Source organism: Bemisia tabaci, chromosome 7 (genome assembly GCF_918797505.1).
Source record: "Bemisia tabaci chromosome 7, PGI_BMITA_v3".
In the NCBI taxonomy this organism is placed as follows: Eukaryota; Metazoa; Arthropoda; class Insecta; order Hemiptera; family Aleyrodidae; genus Bemisia; species Bemisia tabaci.
Window position 1 is genome coordinate 36,680,668 of NC_092799.1, and position 24,556 is coordinate 36,705,223.

General features: G+C 35.2%; 2 protein-coding genes across 9 annotated transcripts in view; one reads left to right on the forward strand and one right to left on the reverse strand.

Moving 5' to 3' along the window:
- LOC109032066 (uncharacterized) overlaps positions 1-19,706 on the forward strand; it is a 296,669-nt gene extending 276,963 nt beyond the window's left edge. For 5 of the 7 annotated variants that reach the window (XM_072302689.1, XM_072302688.1, XM_072302691.1 and 2 more), the window contains 6 exons: positions 2,167-2,286; positions 8,180-8,515; positions 11,745-11,856; positions 15,519-15,577; positions 16,699-16,892; positions 19,039-19,706. In XM_072302689.1, the coding sequence (XP_072158790.1) occupies positions 2,167-2,258 (92 nt within the window). In that variant the 3' untranslated portion in view covers positions 2,259-2,286; positions 8,180-8,515; positions 11,745-11,856; ... (1 more) ...; positions 16,699-16,892; positions 19,039-19,706. Of the gene's footprint in view, positions 1-2,166; positions 2,287-8,179; positions 8,516-11,744; positions 11,857-15,518; positions 15,578-16,698; positions 16,893-19,038 lie in introns of those variants that run through there. The other 2 variants (XM_072302695.1, XM_072302696.1) reach the window with 1 other exon arrangement.
- Pof (RNA binding domain-containing protein painting of fourth) lies at positions 2,928-19,444 on the reverse strand. 2 transcript variants are annotated; one of them, XM_019043990.2, is made up of 9 exons: positions 19,043-19,444; positions 17,515-17,616; positions 16,718-16,965; positions 15,760-15,924; positions 11,766-11,876; positions 10,773-10,908; positions 10,406-10,459; positions 9,407-9,773; positions 2,928-7,711 (listed from the first exon to the last, which is right to left on the reverse strand). In XM_019043990.2, the coding sequence occupies exons 1-8, from the start codon at positions 19,442-19,444 to the stop codon at positions 9,426-9,428; spliced, it is 1,566 nt and encodes a 521-aa protein (XP_018899535.2). In that variant the 3' UTR covers positions 2,928-7,711; positions 9,407-9,425. The 2 variants fall into 2 exon arrangements, with proteins under 2 accessions (XP_018899535.2, XP_018899534.2); XM_019043989.2 differs by having other exon boundaries at positions 9,403-9,773.
- Positions 19,707-24,556: the final 4,850 nt, after the last annotated feature.

The window sequence follows — 24,556 nt, forward strand, 5'->3', positions numbered from 1 at the left end:
TCCGGATTCTCACCATACTGTATAGTCAATCGTTAGGGTCTTCGGTAGGTTTTGATAGGTCCCAGGTTCAATTCCCGCGGTAGGCAAAAAATCTGGTAGTGGATACGGACTACAGGCACTTCACAACAAGTACGGTAGGTTCATATTACTCGATTCGAATTTATTTACGCGTTAACCCTTTTCCACCATCCCTAGTGCGAACCCCGAATTGCACCCACTTTGTATTCAATTTTTTAGCTGTCGTTTTACGAGAAAATACTCCTCTTTTGGCTAAAAAACACAAATATTAGGTTCTCCTTGCTTTCATGATTGATACACTAAACATCGGATGGGTCAGTTCTACCATATTTCTACGGAGGACGGCGCGCCCACCAGCAGTGTTGGTATGTTGGTGCGGAATTACCCATCTTTGTTGTCAACGCCTACTGATCGCGGTTTCAGGTTTCTAACCATCATACATTTGTGATGTAGCAAATTGTTCTCAGGGGTCGAATCTGGGATCAAGAGTAAATGTCACCAACATATCAGGCTATAAGCACCAACTTCTTTTTATTTTGGCTATAAGCACCAAAGATTTTTTTCCGTGAATTCGTGGTTGGGTTTGGTTTGAAAGTTCGATAAAATGAATGAAGGAACCTAAGAACGGTTACGTGAACCTAAGTCAGGTCATGTGAACATGAAGTGCGGTTCCTTGAATCGAGAACTACAATTCCACGAATCGAATAGAATCCCAAGTAGCATTTTTCAACGGAAAAATCGCGATTTGTTGCGATTTTATCGCCGATAAAATCGCTAAGATCATCAACATCTGAGCGATTATCCTCGATCTTGTTGCAATAAAATCGCGATTTTATCGCCCGGTAATATTTCGCGATATTATCGCAACAAAAATCGCGATATATGGCGATTTAATCTCGATTTTATCGACGAAAATTGATCGCGATTGTGTTGAACAAAAAATTGCGATGCATAGCGATTTAATCGCCATAAATCGCAATTTTTTATTCGGTAATATCGCGATAAATTGCCACCGATATAATCGCGATAATCAACCGATAAAATGGCTATGTATCGCGATCACTGCTACTTGGGATGCACGGCCGATATGGAACACGCTACGGTGCTATGAGACATAAGTCAATAGCAACTCGCAAATAAAGCGCCTGCAAATAGCTGAGTAGGCAAGCCTCCCCAGCGCGCGGGCGATTTTCTAACAGTTTCACATGCCGAGCTTGAAGGTATTTTAGACATCTACTTATTAATCGTGGTTCAACCACTCGAGGAAAGAAGAAAAGGCGACTCAAAGTTGAAAAAATTGCTCTCGTACAATAAGTGCATAATATTCACTTAACACTCCGATTTCGACGGCACTTGATCCCATGTAGAATTTGAGGGATGCAACAACAACTATTTAGATCCTCCCAAGCTTCAAATTTCTTTTATTTTCCTTTTAATTTTGAATCGAATGATGGCTGAAAAAAAAATGTTGACTTTGAATACCATATTTAATGTTCTTGAGTGAGGTGAAGTGATCAAGAATGACCACGTAAATCGCATGCATTCATTGTTCTATTTCGTGAGCACTTAATTTTAATAATGCTACTTTTACTAAAATATGTACAATTCATGTCTCTGCTTTTTTCCTTCCTTTTTTATTTCCCCCTTTCTCTCCCTCCCTCTTTTTGAAACTTAAAATAATTATGCAACAGAGAATTTTAATTGCCGAATTGTCATTATGCCATGGTTATACTTGTTTCCATATTCACTGAGGAAAAATTGTAAAGCAATGTGAAGGACACAAATAATGTAAGGCCACAGAGAAGATGAAGAGGAGGGAGAGAGAAAGAGTACAATCGTTACTTTATACTGGGTGAATGTGTATACCGACTGTCAAACTGAAAATTTAACTTTTTTCTCTGTCTTTAAATTTTTATTTTTGATTAATACCTAATCGAAAATAAGATTGTGAGAAGAGAATCCTGAAATATCCAGGTTTTTTAAACATCTGAATTTTTTAGCCCAGGTCATCCATTTTTTTGGATGTTTCTTATCAGTGTCCTAAATTGGGTCATTGCCAGCCACATAACTCAGTAAGTATGAAAACCTAATAATGCACTACATGGGTTGTAAGTAATATAACATTACATAATGTGATTTGTGTTTCAGATAATCTGGTTGCAGAAGTTATCAGGATGAGAGCTGTCAACGTAGCTATAATGGGCTATCCCTCCAAAACCCCTCTTTTTGATCCAGGCTGATGGTACTTTGATCAAATTATGTTGAATGGTTCGTAATTCATTTCATTAATGCTAACGATTAATAATTTTTCAATTATCAAATTAAAGTCAGATTGGACTCACAATTTAAAGTGCACTTGAAGTGCTTATGACGAAATGGGAGTAAGAACACCATTACCGGGAGATATAATCTTATCCAACATCTCATTATTTACATGTTCTAATTTCAAGAAAATGCCCTCAAAAACTTCTTATTGAGTTTGCCAACTTTACAAAAATATTACAGGAAACAGAGAATTATCTACTTCAAATCAGCTTCTTTTTTTTTCAGTGATACCAATGGACCTCATGGGCAATATAATTTCTGTTCAAAATCTGTTGAGTATAACGAATCACACAACAGGAAATCTGGAAATCAACTCAGCAAAATATAAGTGATTTTGTACAATTAACATTGTTTAAATGCCAAGAATATACATTAAATGACGTCATTTGTATAATCTAACCTCCATTTGATCTGTGTTAAAAATACTTGTTTATATCTCACTGAGGAGTTGATTTCCAATCTTCTTGTTGTGTGAATCACGTTCTACGGATGATTTTGAGGAGAAAGCATTTCACTTTTTTTTCTGATTAGAGCTTGTCTTGTATCTGATGGAAAAAAATATGCTCACAAAAAAGTACAAATGATTGTGATTAATGATTCATTTATTATATTCCTTATTTACATAGTGCGAACTCTTAATAATTAGCAGTCTAAATCAGGAGAATATATATAACTAGTATATGCACATTAAAAACATTTTAATATAACAAGTCAAAAAACTTTACGATTGGTGAACAAATAATGTTCAAATAAGGAGCAATAGGTAGATGAATTCTTCATAATATTCTGTTGGGGATAATATTCCGACAGATGATCACATGAGTTAAGTTGACATTTATTTACTTTGATAAAAATTTCAAAACCTACACCAAGCCATAAAAATTATCTTAAGCCAAAAAAATAAGAGTTGTAATAATGAAGTACCCATAGATGTAGACTTCTTTTCTCTATTCTAGAAATCATGATAATAAAAAAAAACTTTACTTAATAGTTGAAGATGTATATCAGTATCAGTGAACCTCAGCCCTAGAAAATAAGGGCAGAGTTTTTGCTTCATGAAAGGTTAACAAAATCATTTAATTGAGGGTAGGAAAACATGATTCCTCCTAAAAGTGCAGAACTTTTCACAAGTTAAATTAAACCCTTTGTTCTTTGTATTTATTTTAAGTTTGAAACCACAGATTAAAACTGATTTTATTCCCTCACTTTTAGAGGAAAAAATTGAACAGCCCACCCCCCCCCCATCCCCTCCCTAAAAGCGGTTTTAGAAGGAAAAGTTTGTCAGGAAAAATCTTAATTAATCAGTTGAAAGTTAGTTAGAAAAACTGCAACATGAAAAGACCATTTTTTTTTTCAAGCACATAAGTAAAATGGACAGTAACTCAAGAGTGTAGGAAAACTTTTAAATAAATGTGTTTTACAAACAAAAAGTTATTTAGGTGAATTAAGGTATCGTACTGTCTTTCACTCTTTTTTAGATGAAAGAGTGTTTACAAAAATAGCTGCTTTCTGCGCTCCTGCTCCTCAATAAAAATTAACTCTAGAACACAAAAAAAGGGAAATAAGGGTTATTATAATTTTAAAAATAACAGATAAGAAAATTTGAGATAGGTATTTTTTCTCAGGTACAAGGACAACTTCTGACAAAACTGAAACGGATGTTCATTTTTCCAAAACTTCCTCTTTTAGTTTTGCTCAAAAGTAAAAGTAAACAAAACAAATACATGTAAGCTATTATTCTACAATAAATAAAATGAATTACAATAAATAAATAAATAAGACAAGACAAAACAACCCATTGACCGTCTTTGGAGTGGACAGTAAGCAAGAAGCACATACTTAAAGGTTTAAAAAAGAGGGAACTAAGTAAGTGGGGCTGAAATTGATCACCGGCTTTAAAGTAAACAAAGAAAAGAAAAATCAGCGTAGAATCGAGAGTATACTACAGATTTAACTATTTTATTTTCTCAAGTTAAGTAGACACTGAAAGATAATTTGGCTATTCTGAAATTGTTCTCATGCTTAGAAGTGTGCTTCAAAAGTAACATCATTAAAAAAAACAGTACACACTATAATCAGAGAAATGAGAGAGAAAAAATGTGATGTATGTTTAAATAGTATCCAAATGAACGAAGCTACACATTGATAACTGAACAGATGAGAGGAAAAGGTGATGCATGTTTGAACAGTAAGCTATTCTCATGAACAAAGCCACATATTGGCTATCGATGATAGAGTCTTGACAAAATCATTTGTGATGCTAATAGTACGTACTTAAAATAATCTAAAGCAAACAGAATCGCTTAAAAAGTTTAACAGTAGCAAAATATAAGTTTTTAATTATACATAGCTATAAATCTTCAAAACCTTTTATTGAAGATTAGATGGTTTGATTAATATTCATGAATGAACAGTGAAAATTATCGATGGAGACTGAGTCCAATAGACTGATTTCATGACTTTGCCATTCAGTATATTTCCATTGAGTTATGCCACCCTTAAAAAGTGCAGGAAAGCAATCGATGTCAAAGTAGCCCATTTGTTGGAACCATTGAATGTATCGAATGACATAGTCAGTATTCTTTCAGCTTTTTCTTACTTTTATCATTCGAATTCATTTTAAATTTAAAAAGCATAAATAAATTACTGTAAAGTGAATGAAATTTTAATACTTCCTTCTGAAATAAGTCAAGATTCATGATCTGAGGAATATATTTTGGCTTGTCTACGTATTGCAGTCATAATAATAAAAAATTGAAAAGGGGACCTCATGTTTGCAAAATTGAACTGTCCAAAACGTTAGGAGGATTTTGTCCTCACCTTATACAGGCCTATGGTTCTACTGAGGATGAATATAGCACTTACAAAATGAAACTGAGTATCATTTTACTTTGCGATTGTTTCATTTTTCACAATTTAAAATTGACGTGCGCATTTACCTTGTCTGTTTTTGTGGTCGCTCAAAAATTTCCTGTGTTTTCGAAAGCAATTTATTAGAAATAATGTTTCATACCAACGGTTGGAATTTACCTGCCTAAAATTAGAACATGACATAATGCTTTTAGCTACTCGCTGCAGAAAAACCAGAAATATAAGATCACTTGATTTGCGAGCGAAAATGAGACAGATTCTGGGCTGTGACTTGAACATCTGATGTCATAACTTTTTCTTCGGTCTTTTTTTTTTACACATCACACAGGAAAAGTTATTCAAACAGAACAGATTGCTCTGAGAAATTGAGTATTTATGAAGTCTAGCATTTAGCTACAATTTAGAACTGCTAAATTACTAGAAATGATTGTAGCTCTAAAACATTTTGAGCTCCTGGCCTGCACTTGCCATGTGAGTCTGTTACTTGGGTCGAAAAAACTCAAGAAATTCTTTGTTTAAATGAAACATATTCCTCAGTATCATGATGTATGATTTTAATAGTCAATTGGACGGGCTTTAAAAAAAACTAAAGAGAGCCGAAAATGATCTCTCAATAACAACGTATACAAAATTTGAACACTGGTAGGTTGCAAATAAAAACAGGAGAGGGGATTATAACTTCAAAATGATTAAGATAAATAGCAAAATTATGACGAGAGAATAACAATATTACTGTAGAAATTAGCTCGGAGTAAAAATGTTAGTCCTGCGACTATCACAGCCTTAAACTACTAAATAATTAACGTTCACTAAACATATAACACTAAACCAGGTAAAATGTGACAAAAACTTTTCTAAACCTCACAGTTGATCGTAAATTGTCCTTAATCTGTACAGAATCTTTTCCATAATAAAAAAAAAATTTCTGAGGTGAAAATTTTAAAAAGAATTGAGTGGTATCCCACCATCGAATAGATCCTCGTATTTTCTCCTCACCTTTTGTGACGCGGCACAAAAAAGAGAGACGCAAAATGCAACTTAAGTTTGTCAAGCTACAATAAGCTTTTCGTTTTTGTCGAATAAAACTGGTATGCATTATACAATGTAAATTAGAATCGCTCGATAGAAATATAAATAAAAGTGAACAAAGTACTGAGACTCTTGTCCTCCAGTTAAAAAATGAAAAATGAAACAAATTTTCCTCATACAACACTAAATTTCAAAGAGTCAGAGGGCTGAAAAAAATAGGAAACTGTTTCCCTAATTTTTTAATTCTTCTTAAGGAAGGAAAACTCAATTCTACATGTAGCAGGAACCTTGGGTTTCTTATGAATACTGATAATCGATCAATAGAGAGAGAAGTGAAAAGAAAATCTATAAACTTGAAACTTCATTTCTACTGTTTTTCTTAAATAAAATTTTCCTTACCGATACCGGAAGAGTTCATGAAAAAATTTAGGTGACTGAGTCGGTGGCTCAGTTACTTTTACTTCGCCTAGAAGTAGATAGACTGAGAAAAAAAGCATGTAATGAAAAAAATACAATGTTAAGAAAAGGTTAGAGCTAGGACAGATTAATCTACTAACTTTTTTTTTAAATAGAGACAGATTCTTGACCATCTTGATTCTTGCACCTAGATTCAATGAAAGAATGAAGAAAGCAATCTTTAGGTTCCCTTAAAAAATTGGCGAACTAAGGCCTTAGCTCTGGGCTAAATTACGTTGAATAGATTCTGCCACCATTGGAAAACCAAATTTTCATTCAATGGGCTGAAAAGAGACTTTAACACTCTTGGATTAAATTGAGAAAGCCTGAACTGAACAATGATTCAGTTGAAATAATTTACCGAGATATTAGTCCTATTTGTCAAAAATTTATACCATAAAATAAATAAAATAAAATGATTCTCATTCATACCATAAAATCCACCTCAGCTCAGCAGGGTTGTAAAGACTTCCCTTTCGGAAAAAAATAAATGGCTGCAAAAAGGCCAGCTTGTAGTAACTTTAAAATTGCGTTTCTCTGAAAAATTGCGGTGAATTATGTATGTTTTTCGTTTTTTTATAATATTGCAGCCATTTGTGAATAATAGTGAAAACAAGGCTTTAGCTTAGAACATTTTGTGGAAAAGAGATTTTTAAAAGTGGGAAAGCTAGTTGGAAAAATAGGAGGCATAAGAACTTTATGCACTCTTGAGCCCAGCCCAACGATTCCTTGTAATACTGAGCAGTCTCCATGAAGGATCAAATCTATACACCGGCACTGCCAATTAAAATTGAATTGCATGACTAATTTAAACTGAACTGAGCCTGATAAAATTAAGCTGATGTACGAACATAGCAAAATCAAATCAGACAAGATCACCATAACAGAAGTAATAAATCCTTTCCTGAGTAAGGTACTTAAGTGATGCAAGCATGACTAGAGGTCAATCTGATATTGGATGAAAGATTTGAAGAGACTATTGTAGACAATCAAATGAACAGGATACCACTTTCTGGAAAAAAATAAAAAGGTAATCGTTAGGATCAAAAACACTGTCATGTGAAAAATGATGTTTCTCCAAAAGGAAGACAAATTTCTACCTTTAAATTCCTCCTTCTTCTCCATTGATTTTTAGAATTTCGGAGCCAAATTTGGAGAAAAAGTAGAGGTATGACTTAAATACGACAAAAAGGCAAAAAATTCGTTTCGTCAATGCTGTAACTTGACAAATCAATTATACCTACCATATGAACTCGAAATACCTATTTGACACACAAAATATGTCTGAAACATTTTACAGGAGCTCAATAATTCCTACTTTAAACTTTAAGTCAATCTTTTTTGTGATTAAATAGTGATTAAAAATGTGAGCAATGGTGAAGCCTACTGACAGGACATACTTTTTTAAACAGTAATTCAATAGTTTTACATTAAAGCCCTCATTCCGTCCACTAATATCATTGTTCTTTTCCATTTTCAGAATGCTGCTTTTTAATGAACGTACAAAGTTCCAGAATGAAAAGTTGGAAACCACATAACTTGCAGGATCAGTGAGCATGATATTCCTTTTGATCAACCAAATGGCTTTAACTTCCAAGGGCTCTGGTGACTAAAGCCTAGATATAGGCCGCGTTGTATATGCACGCAATGGTCAACCGAAAATGCTTCACGGAGAAGAAATGTAAAATCAGCAGTTCTACTTTTGGAACCTCCTAGACTGAGTGACTGATTCATTACTCATTGCTTACGAAAAGCAAAGCCACTGTTGCTTGTTCAAGTTCAGTCCACTTTTCCCAGCTGGATCTTACTGACTGCTGTGAGTACATTTTATTCGGACATAATTACGTACGCCTATCAAAAATTACTTTGTCAGCTAAAATTTGTTTGAACAAACGAAAAATTCATGTTTCCTTAATTTTTGAACAATTTAGAAAAATAATTAGTTCAATAGCCCCATTTAACTTGTCGCCATACAAATAAGCAGTTTGATTCTCACTCAATGTTTCACATTTTAGAATTAGAAACCTATTTTAAGGCTGCTTTTACTTATAATGACCAAAACCCCGATTAAATTTTTCAAAATGTAGTGAGGTTGAAGAGGGTGTGCGCCAATTTATCTTCAGAATCAGTACAAACTATTTGAATTTTCATAACAACTTACTTAGATAGGGTCACCATAATTTCTTCATCTTCCAATTCCCTGACTTTTTTCCGCTTTTCTCTGACTCCAAAATGTTCGAACTCCCTGACTTTCCCTGACATTTGAATAAAACTTCCACTTTGATTTTTCCCCTTTAAACTATACTCACTTTTGCTGAACACTAACACATTAATTCCCTGAATTTTTGAGTGAATTCTCTGACTTTTCCCGGTCACCGCAAATTCCCTGACTTTCCTGGTTCTTCAGACCACCGCCAACCCTGTTAACCTGATCAAAGGTGTTCTTCAGACCACGGGCAACCCTGTTAACCTGATCAAAAGTGTTCTTCAGAGTACAGAGAATTCAAATTAGCTGTCTCGCCAAAAAGGATACACAGGACTCAGTCTTTTTTTTGTTGACGAATGACACATACTTTCTCCAGTCATATCTGAGGATACTACCATGGCTGGCAGTCAAATATCGGTTATTTTGCAATACACGTATTAGTACTGCAAGACTGCATACCAAACATTATTTAGGTAACATTTATCAAACAAATATACCTACTATAGCATCAGCTTTAAAATCATCGCAAACGCCAAACATCAGTATCATCATCATCATCCTCATCGTCGACATCATTTGGGTGAGAGAAATGTTTCTCTTCTTTCTTGCAAACAACCGTCTGAGGGAGTGAGAGCGGTAGGGAGTGGAATGCCATGACCTCATCATCATCTTCCTCGAAATCCTGGTCATGGTAGCCATTCGGTGCTACAAATTCCACATCTTCATCATCATCATCGTAATCTTGGTCATAGTCGCCCATCACGGAGTCAAGCTCGTCATCCACCGAAGGTTCATCGTACTCATCGTCGATTTCAACACCACGGATCCGTTCATAGTCATCAATTGGTTCTTTCTTTGGCTCAATCATCTGGAACATAGAAGAGAGATTTAGGGTGGCTTTGAAAATGTAACTTGACTTTAATAATGGTCACTGACGGACCATAGTCACTAGCGACAATTGCTCAGCTTACATTTGACTGCATTTGTTTTTGGCAATCAATTCTAGATCAAAACTACGAATTCTTGTTTCAAATGCACCACTTACTTTCTTACTGCAACAACCCTAAAATTATTATAGATCAATCTTATCCTAAATCTTCAAATATTACATGACAGACAATTTCAGCTATTACAGTACATTCCCCTCCCACCTCCCTTAGAGTTGGATTTATAATCCCTGTGTCAGTGCGAAGTACGTATAATGTGCATAAGTGGATTTAGGCATTGATATTTTGGAGAGAAACACTTGGATTTGGACTAGTAATTCTAAAAAAATAAAACGTCTTTGGAGGTTTTTAGACATTGCTAATGAAGTGCAATTTTTTTGTATTTAGCCATCAATAGGTTTGAAAATTAAAAATTTGTCCAATCTACATGTAGCTTTAATTAAAACAAAACACTGAAAATTTCAGGCCTCTATCAGGGGCAAAAAATGTTTTCTTCAGATGAACTTTCCCTAATTTACTAATTTGCTTTTAACTATGTAAACAGAATTCTTACCTCTTGAGATTGTTTGGAAGTTTCTTTTGAGTTGCTTCCATCCTTAGCTTGTTCCTGAAAAAGAACAATGAAAAATTAAGAGTCGGAAAAAATAGACAAATACGTAATATCATTGAAAAGATTAACGTTTCGAAGCTAATTTTCATAACAAAACAAGTTGTTGGGCTTTTAGTCTTTTTTCCCCTCCAGTTCTACAACAGAAAGCAGCATGTGTTTCTTCAAACCCTTTTTCGGTCAACCTCTTTGAGCTGCTGTATTGTCGAAAATTTTCGAAACTAAAATTTCCCCCGATTATATTAGTTGTAATGAAATGGCTGAAATTTATGAAGAATTTGAGGCAAGCAGAGAAAGATATTGATTAACTCACTTTGTTCTTTGAATTTAATGGCTTAGCTCCTCTGCGGAATCGTACTGCTATATTCCTGCTGTCTATTTTCAAGTTCCGCGTAGACTTAAGCGCTTCAATCGCTAAATCTACAGTCTTGAATGCAACAAATGCCCACCTGCAAATTAAAACAAATCAAGCATTTTAAATGTGAAAATAAATAATGAATGACTGTAAATTGGTCAATTGCGCTACTTACAGAATTATGTTTTGGTAGTTTAAGCTCATAGATTAGTAAAAATTGATGAGATCCGTCCAAATGCCAAATTTCTATGTCCAATATTAATGAAGGTATTGCCCATCAAAAAACATGGCGTATAACATCAACCATCACAGTGGTGCATACTGTGGGTGCTTCCATCTCAGTTTCATCCGTATTATACATTGTGCAAACAGTGCAAATGTGTGCATCACTGATTAATGAAAACAAGGTGGAAGAAACCCATCTGCTGCACTTTGGCGGTGAATGACATCATAGGTCCTGCTTTTCGATAAGTAATATCTCTGTTAATATTGACTGTCAAAACTTGATGTCTGAAAAGATCTAATTATTTTTTGTTAATCTATAAGGCTCAAACCATCAACACGCGTGACCCATTATTAAGTGATGTAAAATCAGAAGGGTCAATTTCAAAGAGTGTCCTCAGCCAACTGAATCCTACGTTCACTTTTAAATGTGATGGTCCATACAAAAGGCCTTTAGTGCATAGAGGATATTTTTTTAGAAAATAATTTCTGTCAGATAGAGTTGAAAAAAACCCTGTATTCCAAGAAGCAATATCCTAATTGATGATGACAGACGTAGAATCCAGACGTTCAGAAAAATCTTATTATTATTTTAGAACAGACGCACTTAAATCATCAAAACGGGACTCTGTGACAAGCATTACTGATAAAATTTGTCATCAAGGTTGTTGATTCAATATTTTAATGTAAATTTTCTCTTATTTTCAGGAAACTCAATTAGAGACTTACATATGAGAGATGACTCTTTGCTCCTGACTGATTTTGATGATGGTTGATGTAGGAAAATGCTCCAGCAAAGTCATTGTAGTTGTGTTGGCAGGTAAATTCCCAACGTATAATCTGTAAGAATAATCCGCTTTTAGAAATAACGTATTTTATAAATTCTGATCATGATTCTTAAGTGGTAGTGGATGACTCCTACGTTATCTTAAACTCAATGGACAATAATTTCAGAGTAGTGCACTATCTCAGGACGTGGGTAAAACATGGATTTCAGAGTGACAATATCTTTATTCTTCATTAATTTTTTGATACTCATCTATGTCGATATCAACACACCAATTCAGGAGCAAAAGACACAGGCCATTGTTTATTTAATAATAGAGATTAATCGCAAGAGGCAAAGTTCATTTTTGAGCACTCGCATAATTATAAGGCACCAGTTTTACAAAGCTCCCTATGGATGATGCTTTTTATCTGAATATATCATACTCTGAAATCTAATATCAAAAACAAATAAAAAGCAAGTAATATTTACTGCATCTGAGTTGTTAGACATTGTTAGGAGCAATATTCTGATGTCCTGGATTACAAAAGTTGGCGACTGGAGCCCTTTTACCTACTCAAGGAACTAATAGGATCGCTTTTCTCTGACAAGCAAAGAAAGACGGGAAGAGTTAAACAGGAGAGATTCGAATCAGTAAATTTTAAGCTCATCAGCCTTTCAATTATGATCTCATTCTTTGCTCATGTTCAGGATAGATTAATTTTAAAACAATTTCATATTGATGGGGATTATGGAAAACCAGGGATTTTATTAGTCTTTAGTTTATTTTATCCTCACATCAGGAACAGACCCATTTTTAAGCGTAGCGCTCAGAAAGCTTCATGCTCAAGTTCTTACTAAATGAAAATAATTGGGCATGGACACTTTCATTATTACGAAAGTCATAAAATTTAGGAGTTAGATAAAAATCGATCATTCTCTCTGGAGTAGATGTTGGTTTGTTAAATTACTAAATATGTTTGCACTATTTTCCATGAGGTATAACTGGGTTATCTTTACAAGATTGCAGAAAGTTCTTAGCCTTTACAATTCAAGATCCCTTTTTTCCTCAAGGCTGGAGGGTGGAGTTTTTCTTTTGGTTTTTGCTCTTTACATTTTTATAAATTGCTAGGATTTTGTCAGAAACATACAATTTAAGTACTGATGCCAGCCAAGTTTCTGTTTTCAAGATATCATTTTACATCCTTTCCATTTTTAAATATTGTTTTTGGAACCCTCTCGTTTCTGCATACTTTCAATCTTCACAAGACCAAGAAGTTTCTGCTTTCCTGCAATCTCAGTTATAATATCAAAGCAATATGTAATTATATTACAGGCGCACAACCAAGTTTGTAAAATGTAAACCAAAGTCAAATTATTCAATTTCAAGTTAGAGAGTTTCTTTTTTAAAAGCATTTCATTTGAGTATGAAACTTTTACACCAATCTAGTTGAGTTTTGCAAAAAAGAAGAAGCTTTAATAATTGGGTTTCATACTGAGGCAGAAAAATGCATCATTTATCATTCATTGTAGAAAAATGTCGCTCATTATCACGAGAGCTTGGAGAGTCTAAGATCAAGAGAAGTAGTTTTTATTTTCTTAAATGTCTGTTAGGACTCACTCATTGGATTCTTACAATTCCGCAAATTAACTTCTGCTATAACTTTGACTTAAGCATCTCAAAAAATAAGATAAAAATTTTAATCAAAAAAGAATTGGAGAGTATTTTTAGCTTTTGAACCCGCCACTGGATTTCTAGAATAGAGGCGTCAAAGTTGATAAATGACAAAGCAGTCATTTGCAAGGCAATGAAAAAGAGGTTTGCATTTTCCAGGAAGATTAGCTTGGTTTATTACCAATTGGCGGTCGAAATAAATTACACTCACCAAATTAACCCCGCTAAAAATAGTGTAATTTTAGTTTCTGTACAAAAAAGAACGGCGTATTCTTTTATCAAAACACTATTCAATATTTTCTATTTTATTTGGAGTTTATTAAATTTGCCTTTTTTGATGCTCTGTAACCCTGGTTATGTTTGGGGTAAAGAATGCGCATTCTTCATGAAAATTTTCATCAGTTGATTAATTTAATCTGTTTCTATTTAGAGATCTTTGAATATTTAAAAAAAAAAAAAAAAAAAACCTATAATTTTACCGTTAATCTCCACTGAGCACTTCTTTAGTGCGAATGTATTAGAGCTTCCTGTTTCTTTTAACTTCTTCTTTTTTCGTTCACTTGGTGTATAATTTTCAATTAATCAGAAGTTAATGTTTTCATTGATTATGAAGTCTGTAAGAACCACTTTGTTACAAAGGAGAGAGGGAAAAAGGACGAATAAGATTACTCAAAGGAGTATTCGCACTTGAAATTCTTCAAAATTGAGGGGAAAAATTTCTTTTCCATCATGAAGAAACATTTCAGCTCCTGAGAATCTGAAATAATCAATGACCCATGGTTTTCACTCCTCTCGAAAAGACAGTCAGAGTTGCATGATTTTGCACGCCCTCCCCCTTTCCCTTCAGTTTAATTTTTACAGACAGCTTTGTTTCGGTGGAACCTTGGGACGATGGGAACTTCTCGATGTAGGTAACTAGCAAAATTCCAAAATAAATGTTATGCACTTTTTTCATTGAACTAAATCTCCTCAAATATGCACTTAGATCAAGGTGGAGGCTGCATCCATGTCAAAACTGAGGTGAGGAAAGGAGATATGGGTATTAGATGTTTGACTACTAAATTACTTGTACTATGTACTGTGTACTAGTACTATGTTTGCATGATCTGTTACTTTTTAATTCCATCTTGACTGCCAATTTGATCCGTTAGATTTACATAAATGCCTTGTAACCCCCGATAATCAGCTTGTATATTTCAGTGCACAGTAAAGATAAAAATTGAACTGTGCATCAAAGCAAAAGCTTACTGAAATATTTGAAAATCATTCCTCAAGTTCTTTCACAGTTCTTGAATTCAGAACCAAAAATGGGTGCATAGTAATTTGATTGAGCTCCTGAACAGTTGCAAGAGATGTTAAAATATGCAATGAATTCTCTTCAACCGATGAAATTATCTTTAAATAACTATGAAAGAATATTTCTCCTTTAAAGAAACCCAAATTGATTTATTGGAAAAATGGTTTTCTTTTGCATACAGCCTATGCTGAGTCAATTCTGAGAAAAATATCATACACATTTTGCATTTCTCAGAGTAGATTCATGGTAGGTAGCTATGACGGTGCTAATTATTTACAGGCCTAAATTAGAAAATTTATATTCCCTTTGAACTCAGAAGACATACTGACGATATTTTGCATTCTTTTGAGTAAATACTAACCACTGATTCAGAAAACTACAAGTGAAGCAAGTTTTGTGGACTTTGAAGATTAAAGATATGATTTTGTATTCTTCAGAGTTAAAATTCCAAAACAGTGAGACAAAGAGTGAACTGAGTGCTTCAAAGAACAAATACTTGATACACTTGCCTCCATGATTTTATCCTACTTTTTTTTCCTTAAAGAGGAAGACAAAACATGGAAAACGTATTCTTTGAAATATTAGTAAGTCCTGAAATTTCAAGTTTGACAGGCAATCGAAGGAATGCTAAAAAGTGCATGAGAGTGAAATTTTTACCTCATCTCCTTTTTGTGTTTTGATTCCTAACAAGTTTTACAGTATTAAAGCTGATCACTATTTTTAAAATGTAACTCTTTTTTACAGCTAAAATGAGAAGTTGAAAGAAGAATCAGGTGTCAGAAGAGAGATCGTACGTGCAAAGGGTAAATATCCAGCTTTCCACTCAATTTTAGCATTGATTTATCAAAATTAAACTAAATTACTCATTGTATGAAGTCATAATTTTGGCTTCTTTGCAGAGCTTCCATGTGGTTTTTCTGTCCATGAGAACTTTCTAAAATATTAATAAGAGCAAAAGAGAAAAACTAAATGTTCAAAAACTTACGTATATGGGTCTATACATTCAATGACATCTGTGTTACTGTCACATTTCTGATTAGTAACCGGTTTTCGCTCGGCTGATAAGTAGCCTGTGCCAAATTTTGTTTTGTTCAAACTTTCAATAACTTCATCTACATCTACATCATCTTCTAGATGCACGTAACAAAATCTGTAATGATAGAAAAAAAGATTAGGGCATCTGGCTGGACAATGTATTAGTGGATTTCATTACATGCTAAATATAGAAAAAAAGATTAGGGCATCTGGCTGGACAATGTATTAGTGGATTTCATTACATGCTAAATATCACATAAGCTAAGATGAAAAAAAACTTTCTCATCTGTTCTCATGTAGACTTGTTTCCAGTGAATGGGGAATGAACGTAGCAATAAATCAAACATGAAATCACATGGAACTATTGAAAACCTTTTAATATACTTGAATTCTTCAAGGGAATGATCGTTTCTTTATTTTAACTTTCAGAGACATGTGAAGAAAAAAAAGTCATTCTGTTTCTTAATTTGTGTTAAAGTGTAGGTACCCGCTAGTTAACTCTTATTATCACAAATGGAGTGAACTCTTCATTGATTTAAAAGAGCACAATTAGGCAAAATTTGTTGAAAGATTGATTTTTCTCAGTTCACCTCATTGCATCTTTCCTGAAATCCTCGCAAGGATCTTGGAATCTGAATCTTGGATCATAGAAAAATCTCAGTTACGTGTAAGGGCAGCATATTGACAGGGAAATTTTGGAAACCCATCACATTTATCAATTCAAGGAGGCAGTGAAACACATTGACTCAACTCCAAAAAAAATTATAAACACGCCACAGACTTTGGAAAAGATACATAGATGTAGAAACAATAAAATCTCATTTTAGTCTATGGATTTATTCAATGAAATCTCAGCAAAAATAATCAGATTGTTTTTCTTTACTTTCAGAAAAAAAGGTGCCCAGTACCTTTGATCGCTAGGAGCTTGGAAATGTACTGATTTGATATCTGGATGATATCGCTGTACGATACTTTTTGAAAGGTCAGGATCTGGGAAACGGATGATGACTGTCTTTTCTGTCCGCTCGTTCATCAGATCTGTTTCAACTGTCAACGCCTTCACAGCATCTTCTTTGTTCCAAGGTTTGGTGGATATATATTCTTCAAATAGAGATTTCTTTTTTCGTCTCCTCCTTGCCTCGCCATTTGTACTCCCCTGAAAGTGAGGAAAAGATTAGAATTCATATTCAAATTTGCTTTAACGTGGGTGGTAATGCTGTAACATATGAAAAGTAATTAATGAGCACTTGGTCTATAAATTCCTAATACCTATTAATAAAGTTGACTATCTGGTCAATTAACCCTTTGTCACGTGTGGCCGAGGTAAGTCTAACAACTATCAAGAATCAAAATCAGACTCCTGCCAGTTCTACCTATGGTTTTTGTGCCAGAAAGGCCACAGAGCAAACTACAAACATGACTTGATCGGGACAAAACTTCATTAATTGAAGCTGCACTTTGGGAGCCTTGTTAAACAAACAAAAAGTTCTTCAAATTCTTCTATTCAATTCTTCTTGATGTTGATAAATTAATTCAATTTTGTTCCCCTTTCAAACAAGTATTTCTACCCTCTTTAACACTGAACGAAAAGTCCCCAAAAACTAAAATAAAAGTAACACCCAGATATATCTTCAAAAATTTTTAATCGGCGAACTGAATAAGTACATTTAATGAAAAAAGAAAGAGAGCATACTTCCATACAAACCTCATTTCCCCGTCTGAATTTATTGGGTGCACTTTTGCTATTCCTGTTGAAACGAGCTCTTGGTGGCCACGGCACAGCGAATCCATCATTAGTCATTGTTGTCTGGAACAATCAAATTAAGTTGTCAAAGACGTTCAAACTATATCATAATAGATGGCACATGGAAATTATTTCACACAATCCTTATACTTTGTATGTTCATACAGGGACCTTTCTACTCCTTTGATGTAATAATTTATGGAAACATTTACGTAAAATGTAGTACATTAAAATAGTTAAATAGTTCCATTTTAGTAAGGAAAAAGTAAAGGATCGAGAGACTACGAAGAATGAAGGAATAAGCGGCAAGTACAATTTGTTATTTTTAACCATTCAGCATACAGTCCTGATTCAGAGTTACTAAATACCAAGATTGATTATTGTGTTTTATTTTTTACAGATACTGAAATTACGACTCTCAAATACTCCAGGATATTTCTCTTCATTGCAGCATACTTAAAAGGCAAATGTAAAATTGACACAGTTGTTCACTAGACAGGGTAAGAAATTAAGCTCTACAGCACATGTTTTCTCATCAGTGGTGATTTTTCAAGGTGGCAACACCGTCTCTTATCCTTTTGAATCCATTAAAAATATCGATTTCAGGTGAGGTAAGCTATCTCACTGAGAATCGATTATTTTACATGCGTTTAAATGGAGAAAAAACAGTTTTGCCAACTTTCAAGAATCAACACTGTTTTTCATCCAAATTTCTGATGGAACATGTTGAATGTATCTAACTTTTTAAAAGTAACTCATGAGTGAGAAATGAAAGAATCTATCACTGAACTTAGTTCAGTCATTAATGTTGTCGTTGTTGACATTGTTCACAGTGAATTCAAATTTCCTGCTTGCAAAAAAAAAAAAAAAAAACCGTAATCAACGCATGCCAAACTGAGCACAGAAATCAACCTTTACACTGGGCAAATAACCAGAGCTTGGTTTGCACGCATTTCTTTCCTCTTCTGATACATGGTATTGTTTTTTTGAAGAGAAAGTTACTACGTGCACAGGAGGAGCACTCATGCATCGTAAAATGTACTGAAATTATTACGGTGCTTGATTTTCCAACAAATTTTCTGTGAGGGGGAATTAACACAGGAAAAAAATGGTATTTTCTTACATTTGGGTTTACTTTGGAAATTTTTAATGCTTCTATCATTTTCATCTTCATCAGAAATTTTGATAAAGAGGCATATGTTGTAGTTCTTCATGTCGTACCTTGTCTAGTAGTCCATTAGTTTAATTTCATTAACATGATATTAGTCTGTAAATTAGCACAACATTCTAATTTTCATTTTTTAACCACCAAAAATGCTGTTCAACCACTTTCAAAATTAGTCCCTCATAAAAATTTTTCATTCACTCGATTGTTTGGTTCTGACAAAGAAAGGTACTTTTATTCCTTTTATGTGCACTTTCATCATAAATTACTTGATTATTCTATTTTGTAAAATAGAGTGTGTTTTATAAAAAATGTTGCAGGTACCGGAGGTCGACTATAGGGAGAGTTCCTCTGAGAACTAGTGAGCTGAACACCCCCATTGGCCCAGGGCATCTGCATACTGTAACTAGCAACAGAGGCAGCGACCAATGGCTGCTGTGGCTGTTGTTGTGACAGTTGCTTTTGTTGCTGTTGCATCTGTTGTTGGATTTGCTGATGCATCTGCTGTTGCTGCTGCATTTGCTGCTGGTGCATCTGTTGCTGCTGCACTTGCTGACACAGCAGTCCCTGCCATTCTGCACTGATACCCCAGTTTGCTGCTCCTGAAGCTGTGGATATCGGTGGTGGAGGAGGTGGGCCCATCAACATCGGAGGTGGCGGCATAGAGTACTGAAATGGAACAAGTTGTACTGGAGACATGACGAGAGGGAGCCCGTTATCTGTCATCTTGAAAATAACTGTTCAATCTGAAAACAAAATATAATGAAGTTTGATTCGAAGCTCATTGTAAGACTTTTCCACTGCTTGTGCAGCACATTTTGAAGTAGATTTTTGAATTTAGATGACAGTAGCACCGATTTTGTAGGAAGTTTTGTGATGAAAATTGCAGTTAAAGGTAGTACTGGTGTTTTAGAAGTTGTGTTTTGTCGCTACTGTCTCTCCTCAGCAAATTAAATTAACATTAATAAAGTGATGATGATATTTTGAATTCTGTTAGTGATATATGAGATGTGTAAAATAGCTTCAGAGTAAAACTTGGCGAAACTAACATTATTTGAAGTAAATACATGGTCCTTTCAAAATGGTTCAACCAACAATGTTTTCCCATTTTCTGTGCAGCAGCCCCTGAGGTTCACCCATCATACGTCAAAAATTGATGTGTGCCATCCATTTTTTTTTTTTTTACAAAATTGACACTCCTTACTTGTGTTGTTGATTATTCAAAGTATCCAAAAAATTTCATAGCGCCTGATCTCTCTACCAAATGCTAGGGTTGTTACAAAGTTTTAAGATGTAGAATTTGACAAAGCAGCAAGGTATTTCGACGGTGTAAGTCGGCAATCACATAACTCGTTTGTGGTGTCTGAAAATCTCCGCCTCTATGTTATTTTTTTAAAGGAGAACAAACTGACATCATTCCTTGAAGTTTTTGCAGAATTCTCTTCGCACAGAGAAGAAAAATCACAGCAGTTTTAAAGAATTGCCGCTGAGTAATTTCCCGTTTAAACAATAGAATATGACAGGAAGTCTGCGACATCGCAAACCGAGCTACGTGATTGCCGACTTACACCGTCGATTAGCTACTCACATACAATATGATTACCTTTATTCTAAGATTTGTATTATTTTTTTCATTTTTACAGAGGTTTTTTGAGTACTTGTCACTCTGATCTCAATCTATGTGTCATTGTAACTACTTCAAATGGGTGCTTTTCACCCTGAACAGTACCCACTGTTGAACAGTCAGCCCGCTTCTAGGTGACTGCGTCTAACTTGATGAGGTTGATGAGAGAAAATATTTATACCTGGTACACTTCAATTTCTTAAAGTAAATAAATTCATCTTAAAGGCAAATTAAGGGACATTGTAGCTGAACCTTATAACAAATGTTCATTCTAGCCCGGTAGTAGATGGAACATTGACAAGATAACTCTCCTACAAAAATAATAATTTTTCGGCTAATCAAGTCATGCTAGTGACTTGGCTTGATCAGAGTTTAAAAAATAAGAGGATTTGTGAGAAATAATATTCTTATTAACAATATGCTCAAGGAAATAGCACAGATTGAACCTGATTTCAACACACTAAATTTAAAAAAATGTATTAGAAAAGTTATAGATTAATTGGATTGATGAAGGCATTCAAGTAAAACCAACAGCTGATGTTTGTACATTGACAAACTTGATCAGGAATTCAAACTACGATTCAGTCAACCAAAGATGAAATCCATTCAATCATGAAATTATTATAGAAAATGTTCCTTACGAAACAATGATTTTAAGTGTGGGTGTAACATTCCCTGTGATTCTCAATACATACTGATTATCGTAAAATCAAAAGGATTATCAGTAGAGCACTGCTATGCCAAGCAAAAATGTAGAAAATGGCTCCTTCTTGGAAATGAAATAGAATGTAGACATAAGAAATGATAAGGGAGTAGGTAAAACTTTGTGAACAAAATCTAGGGTTGCGATTAACAATAGACAAAGCTTTATTCGGAAAAAACTGCTAACATAGAAAGGCACTCAAAGGATTAAGCCCACATTAGAAACACCCGAAACTGATCTCCGACAATTAATAACTGGAAAAATGGTGACATGCTAGATTGACAGACTAGTCTTGCCTTTCCTGAAATCATACACCGCTTAGGATAGAAGTGTAGACAACCAGCTCAAACTTTGATGCTGAAATGATAACAGGGATATTCAAAAGGACAAAAGTTAGCTAAAATACGCAATCATGTAATGAATCTAATTACCCATGAGAAGTGTGAGGGCTGAGAGGGTATTTCTAGTGGTGTGGTGTGGAGAGATCTCCTTTGATTACCAGCAACAACAGCAGAAACCTGAGCCACAGATGGTGTTTCGAAGAAACCTTATTGTACTGTTAACGCACATAAAGCTTACGCTGAACCGTTTAAAATTCAACTAAGTTAAAAACAAACATTTATTTTCACACTAATCACGGCGTATGAATTTTCACTTCAATGAGTTGAGTTCAATGATTCCGTTCCATTCTAACCCCTGATTCGTGGTAAATAGTAAACAAAGAGCCTGCGCGATGCGAACTCTGGGGGCGGAGTTTGTAAACATACGCAAAGGTGAGACGTCACGTGATTGAGATTGCCGCAGAGCGGGAATTATGAATTTGCGGGCGGGCCCATGCTTCGCCGCAAGCCGCAATCCAGCATGGCTATCCGTGTTTGGCCGCACACTCAAGAAATTCATGCCTAGGTACAGTTATCCCTCTTGTACCGTTGCAGTATTATTTTAAGCACTTAAGCACACAAAAAGCAATGACGGAAAAACCCTGAAAAATACCTTCCTTACATCATACCCACAATATTTACATCATGAGTGAAGATAGGGAATGCCTTTACTGACAATGAGTTAAAACAGAAACCTGGAGTTTAACAGTCTCTCCATGGGGAATTTTTCTCTCTACTTTTAAAGTGTCACTTTATTGATGTGTTCAAACAATTCCATTATAATTTTCTTTTCAAAAATATGGAGAAATATTTACCACATTGGGGTGGCAGTGAACGAAATACTTTCCTTGAGCACCACTTTGGATTCCTTCTTTCCTTCTTTCCATTTTCTCCTCTATTACTAGATTTACTTTCCGAGGGTTTGAGGCAGATTTACCTAAATACAAACAAATGCAAACTGTCAACTTAAACACTGTGCCTCTTTTTGTGAAGGTAAGTACCCATAATTTTTTCTTTATCAATTTCTTCTCACACATGCTCCTTCTTGCAGACATTTTGACAATGCTTGCATGGCGGGCCGATTAATGAAAGTTTAAAGCAGCCCAATAGGTAAGACCTTTGAATACGATATATTGCATGGTTAAGATAGGGCTATGTATTGTCGTGTCGAGCCGGCATAGTTTCAATAATTGGGCCGCTGTGCTGCTGCACTGATTGAGATTTGTGGGTTACCCATGTGCCGGATGAAGAGACGATGCTGATGTTCCTTATTTTTGGACTGCATCGTGGTCTTAGATGTAAATCTTTACATTTCGTTGTTTTCTTTACGAAAGAGCGTAACTACATCTCAATGTTGCCAAATTTCCCCTCGTATATTGCGACTCTGATTTCTGAGCATTTTTTAACTGAAAATTTCACCGATTTTTTCTCTAATTTCACACAAAAATCTGAACAATTTTAGACTATAATTGCACAGGTAGGTACATTGTTGTAAAAAATTAAATTGTTTGAGTAGATTTTGCAACCTTGGAATGAAGTTACGTTCCTTCGTACGGAAAACGACGATTTTAAGTCTTACAGCCTCTTGATCAGATTGAGTTTTAGGTCAATGGATCCAGAAGGGTGTCATAGCTCTGGAGGTTGGTATGGTGTGCAAGGGCCATTGAAGTGCCACAGATGGGTATATATTAATAGCATTGAAGTGCATCAATGCTATTAACATATACCCATCTGTATTGCAGTGTTGCGAAGTTTCATATCACACTTTTTCTGTTGAGGCAAGTCCACGATAAATACAGGGTCTCCCAAACTACCCGCACCAGGCTTTTTTCTTGGTTCCCTATTTTAGGTCTGATGAAGTCGAGACCACTGCGGAGACGAACAGGGAAATGACCCAAGAAAATCCAAATTTCGGGTCATGAGGCCCCCCGGCACCCCTTGGAGGGATCAAAGAGGGATCGTGACTTTAAAAGTAAGGGTTTCCCTCAAAATTTTGGAATCATGTCACCAAGTTCAGAAAGTGCAAAAAATTTTGCTTCAAATTGATACCAAGAAATCTAAAATCGGCCCACACCTGTTCGAAATATTAAGCCCTGAAGGCGGGGGACAGCGAACAGCCACTCCCCCCCTCTCCAAAATTTATTATCGCGAAATTGACTTAGAGACGCATGAAAAAGATGTTTTCCCCAGTATTCGACTACCAGGAATCCGCATTTGATATTCCCGAAGCCGCTACCAAACGTTGTCTGATGTGATAAGGAGGGGGTGGGGGGGGGGGGGGCTAAACTCGAAAAATTTACAAAATTACAAAAGGACCCCTTATATTTGATCGGAAAGTGTTTTGGGAGCTGGTCTAGAAGGTAAGGGGGTTCATAACACCCCCCCCCCCCTTCGCGAGTGCGCCTATACTTTTAGGGCCCTTATACCCAGAGTTTAGCCCACGGCGCTAAAAATGTAATATGCGGCCCTGCAAAAAAGAAAACATCGCCGGATATGTGGTTATCGATCACACATCATGTCTGAGAGAAAAAATGAAACAACTGTATTTAGCAAATGGGTGGTTTTTATACGATGGATTAAGAAGAAACAAGTGGTTAGAAATGAAAACAAAATAACACGAACCATGCAAAACGATAATCCGGGTATCGGAACTTGGCTGTTTTGAAAACGCCTTCAAATGCGGCGTGATACCTCACGCATTCCGAAGAGTTCAAATAGTTGTATCATTGCGCCGTAAGAATGTGAAAGATTACAATTGAAATAGCGTTCATGCACGCTGGCCTTTTCGATTTCCTGTGACATTTTTGCAGTGGTGATTGCATAACTTAAGTGCGCTTCAGCTAGAATTGTATTTAGCAAATGGGTGGTTTTTATACGATGGATTAAGAAGAAACAAGTGGTTAGAAATGAAAACAAAATAACACGAACCATGCAAAACGATAATCCGGGTATCGGAACTTGGCTGTTTTGAAAACGCCTTCAAATGCGGCGTGATATCTCACGCATTCCGGAGAGTTCAAATAGTTGTATCATTGCGCCGTAAGAATGTGACGGAAGATTACAATTGAAATAGCGTTCATGCACGCTGGCCTTTTCGATTTCCTGTGACATTTTTGCAGTGATGATGTATT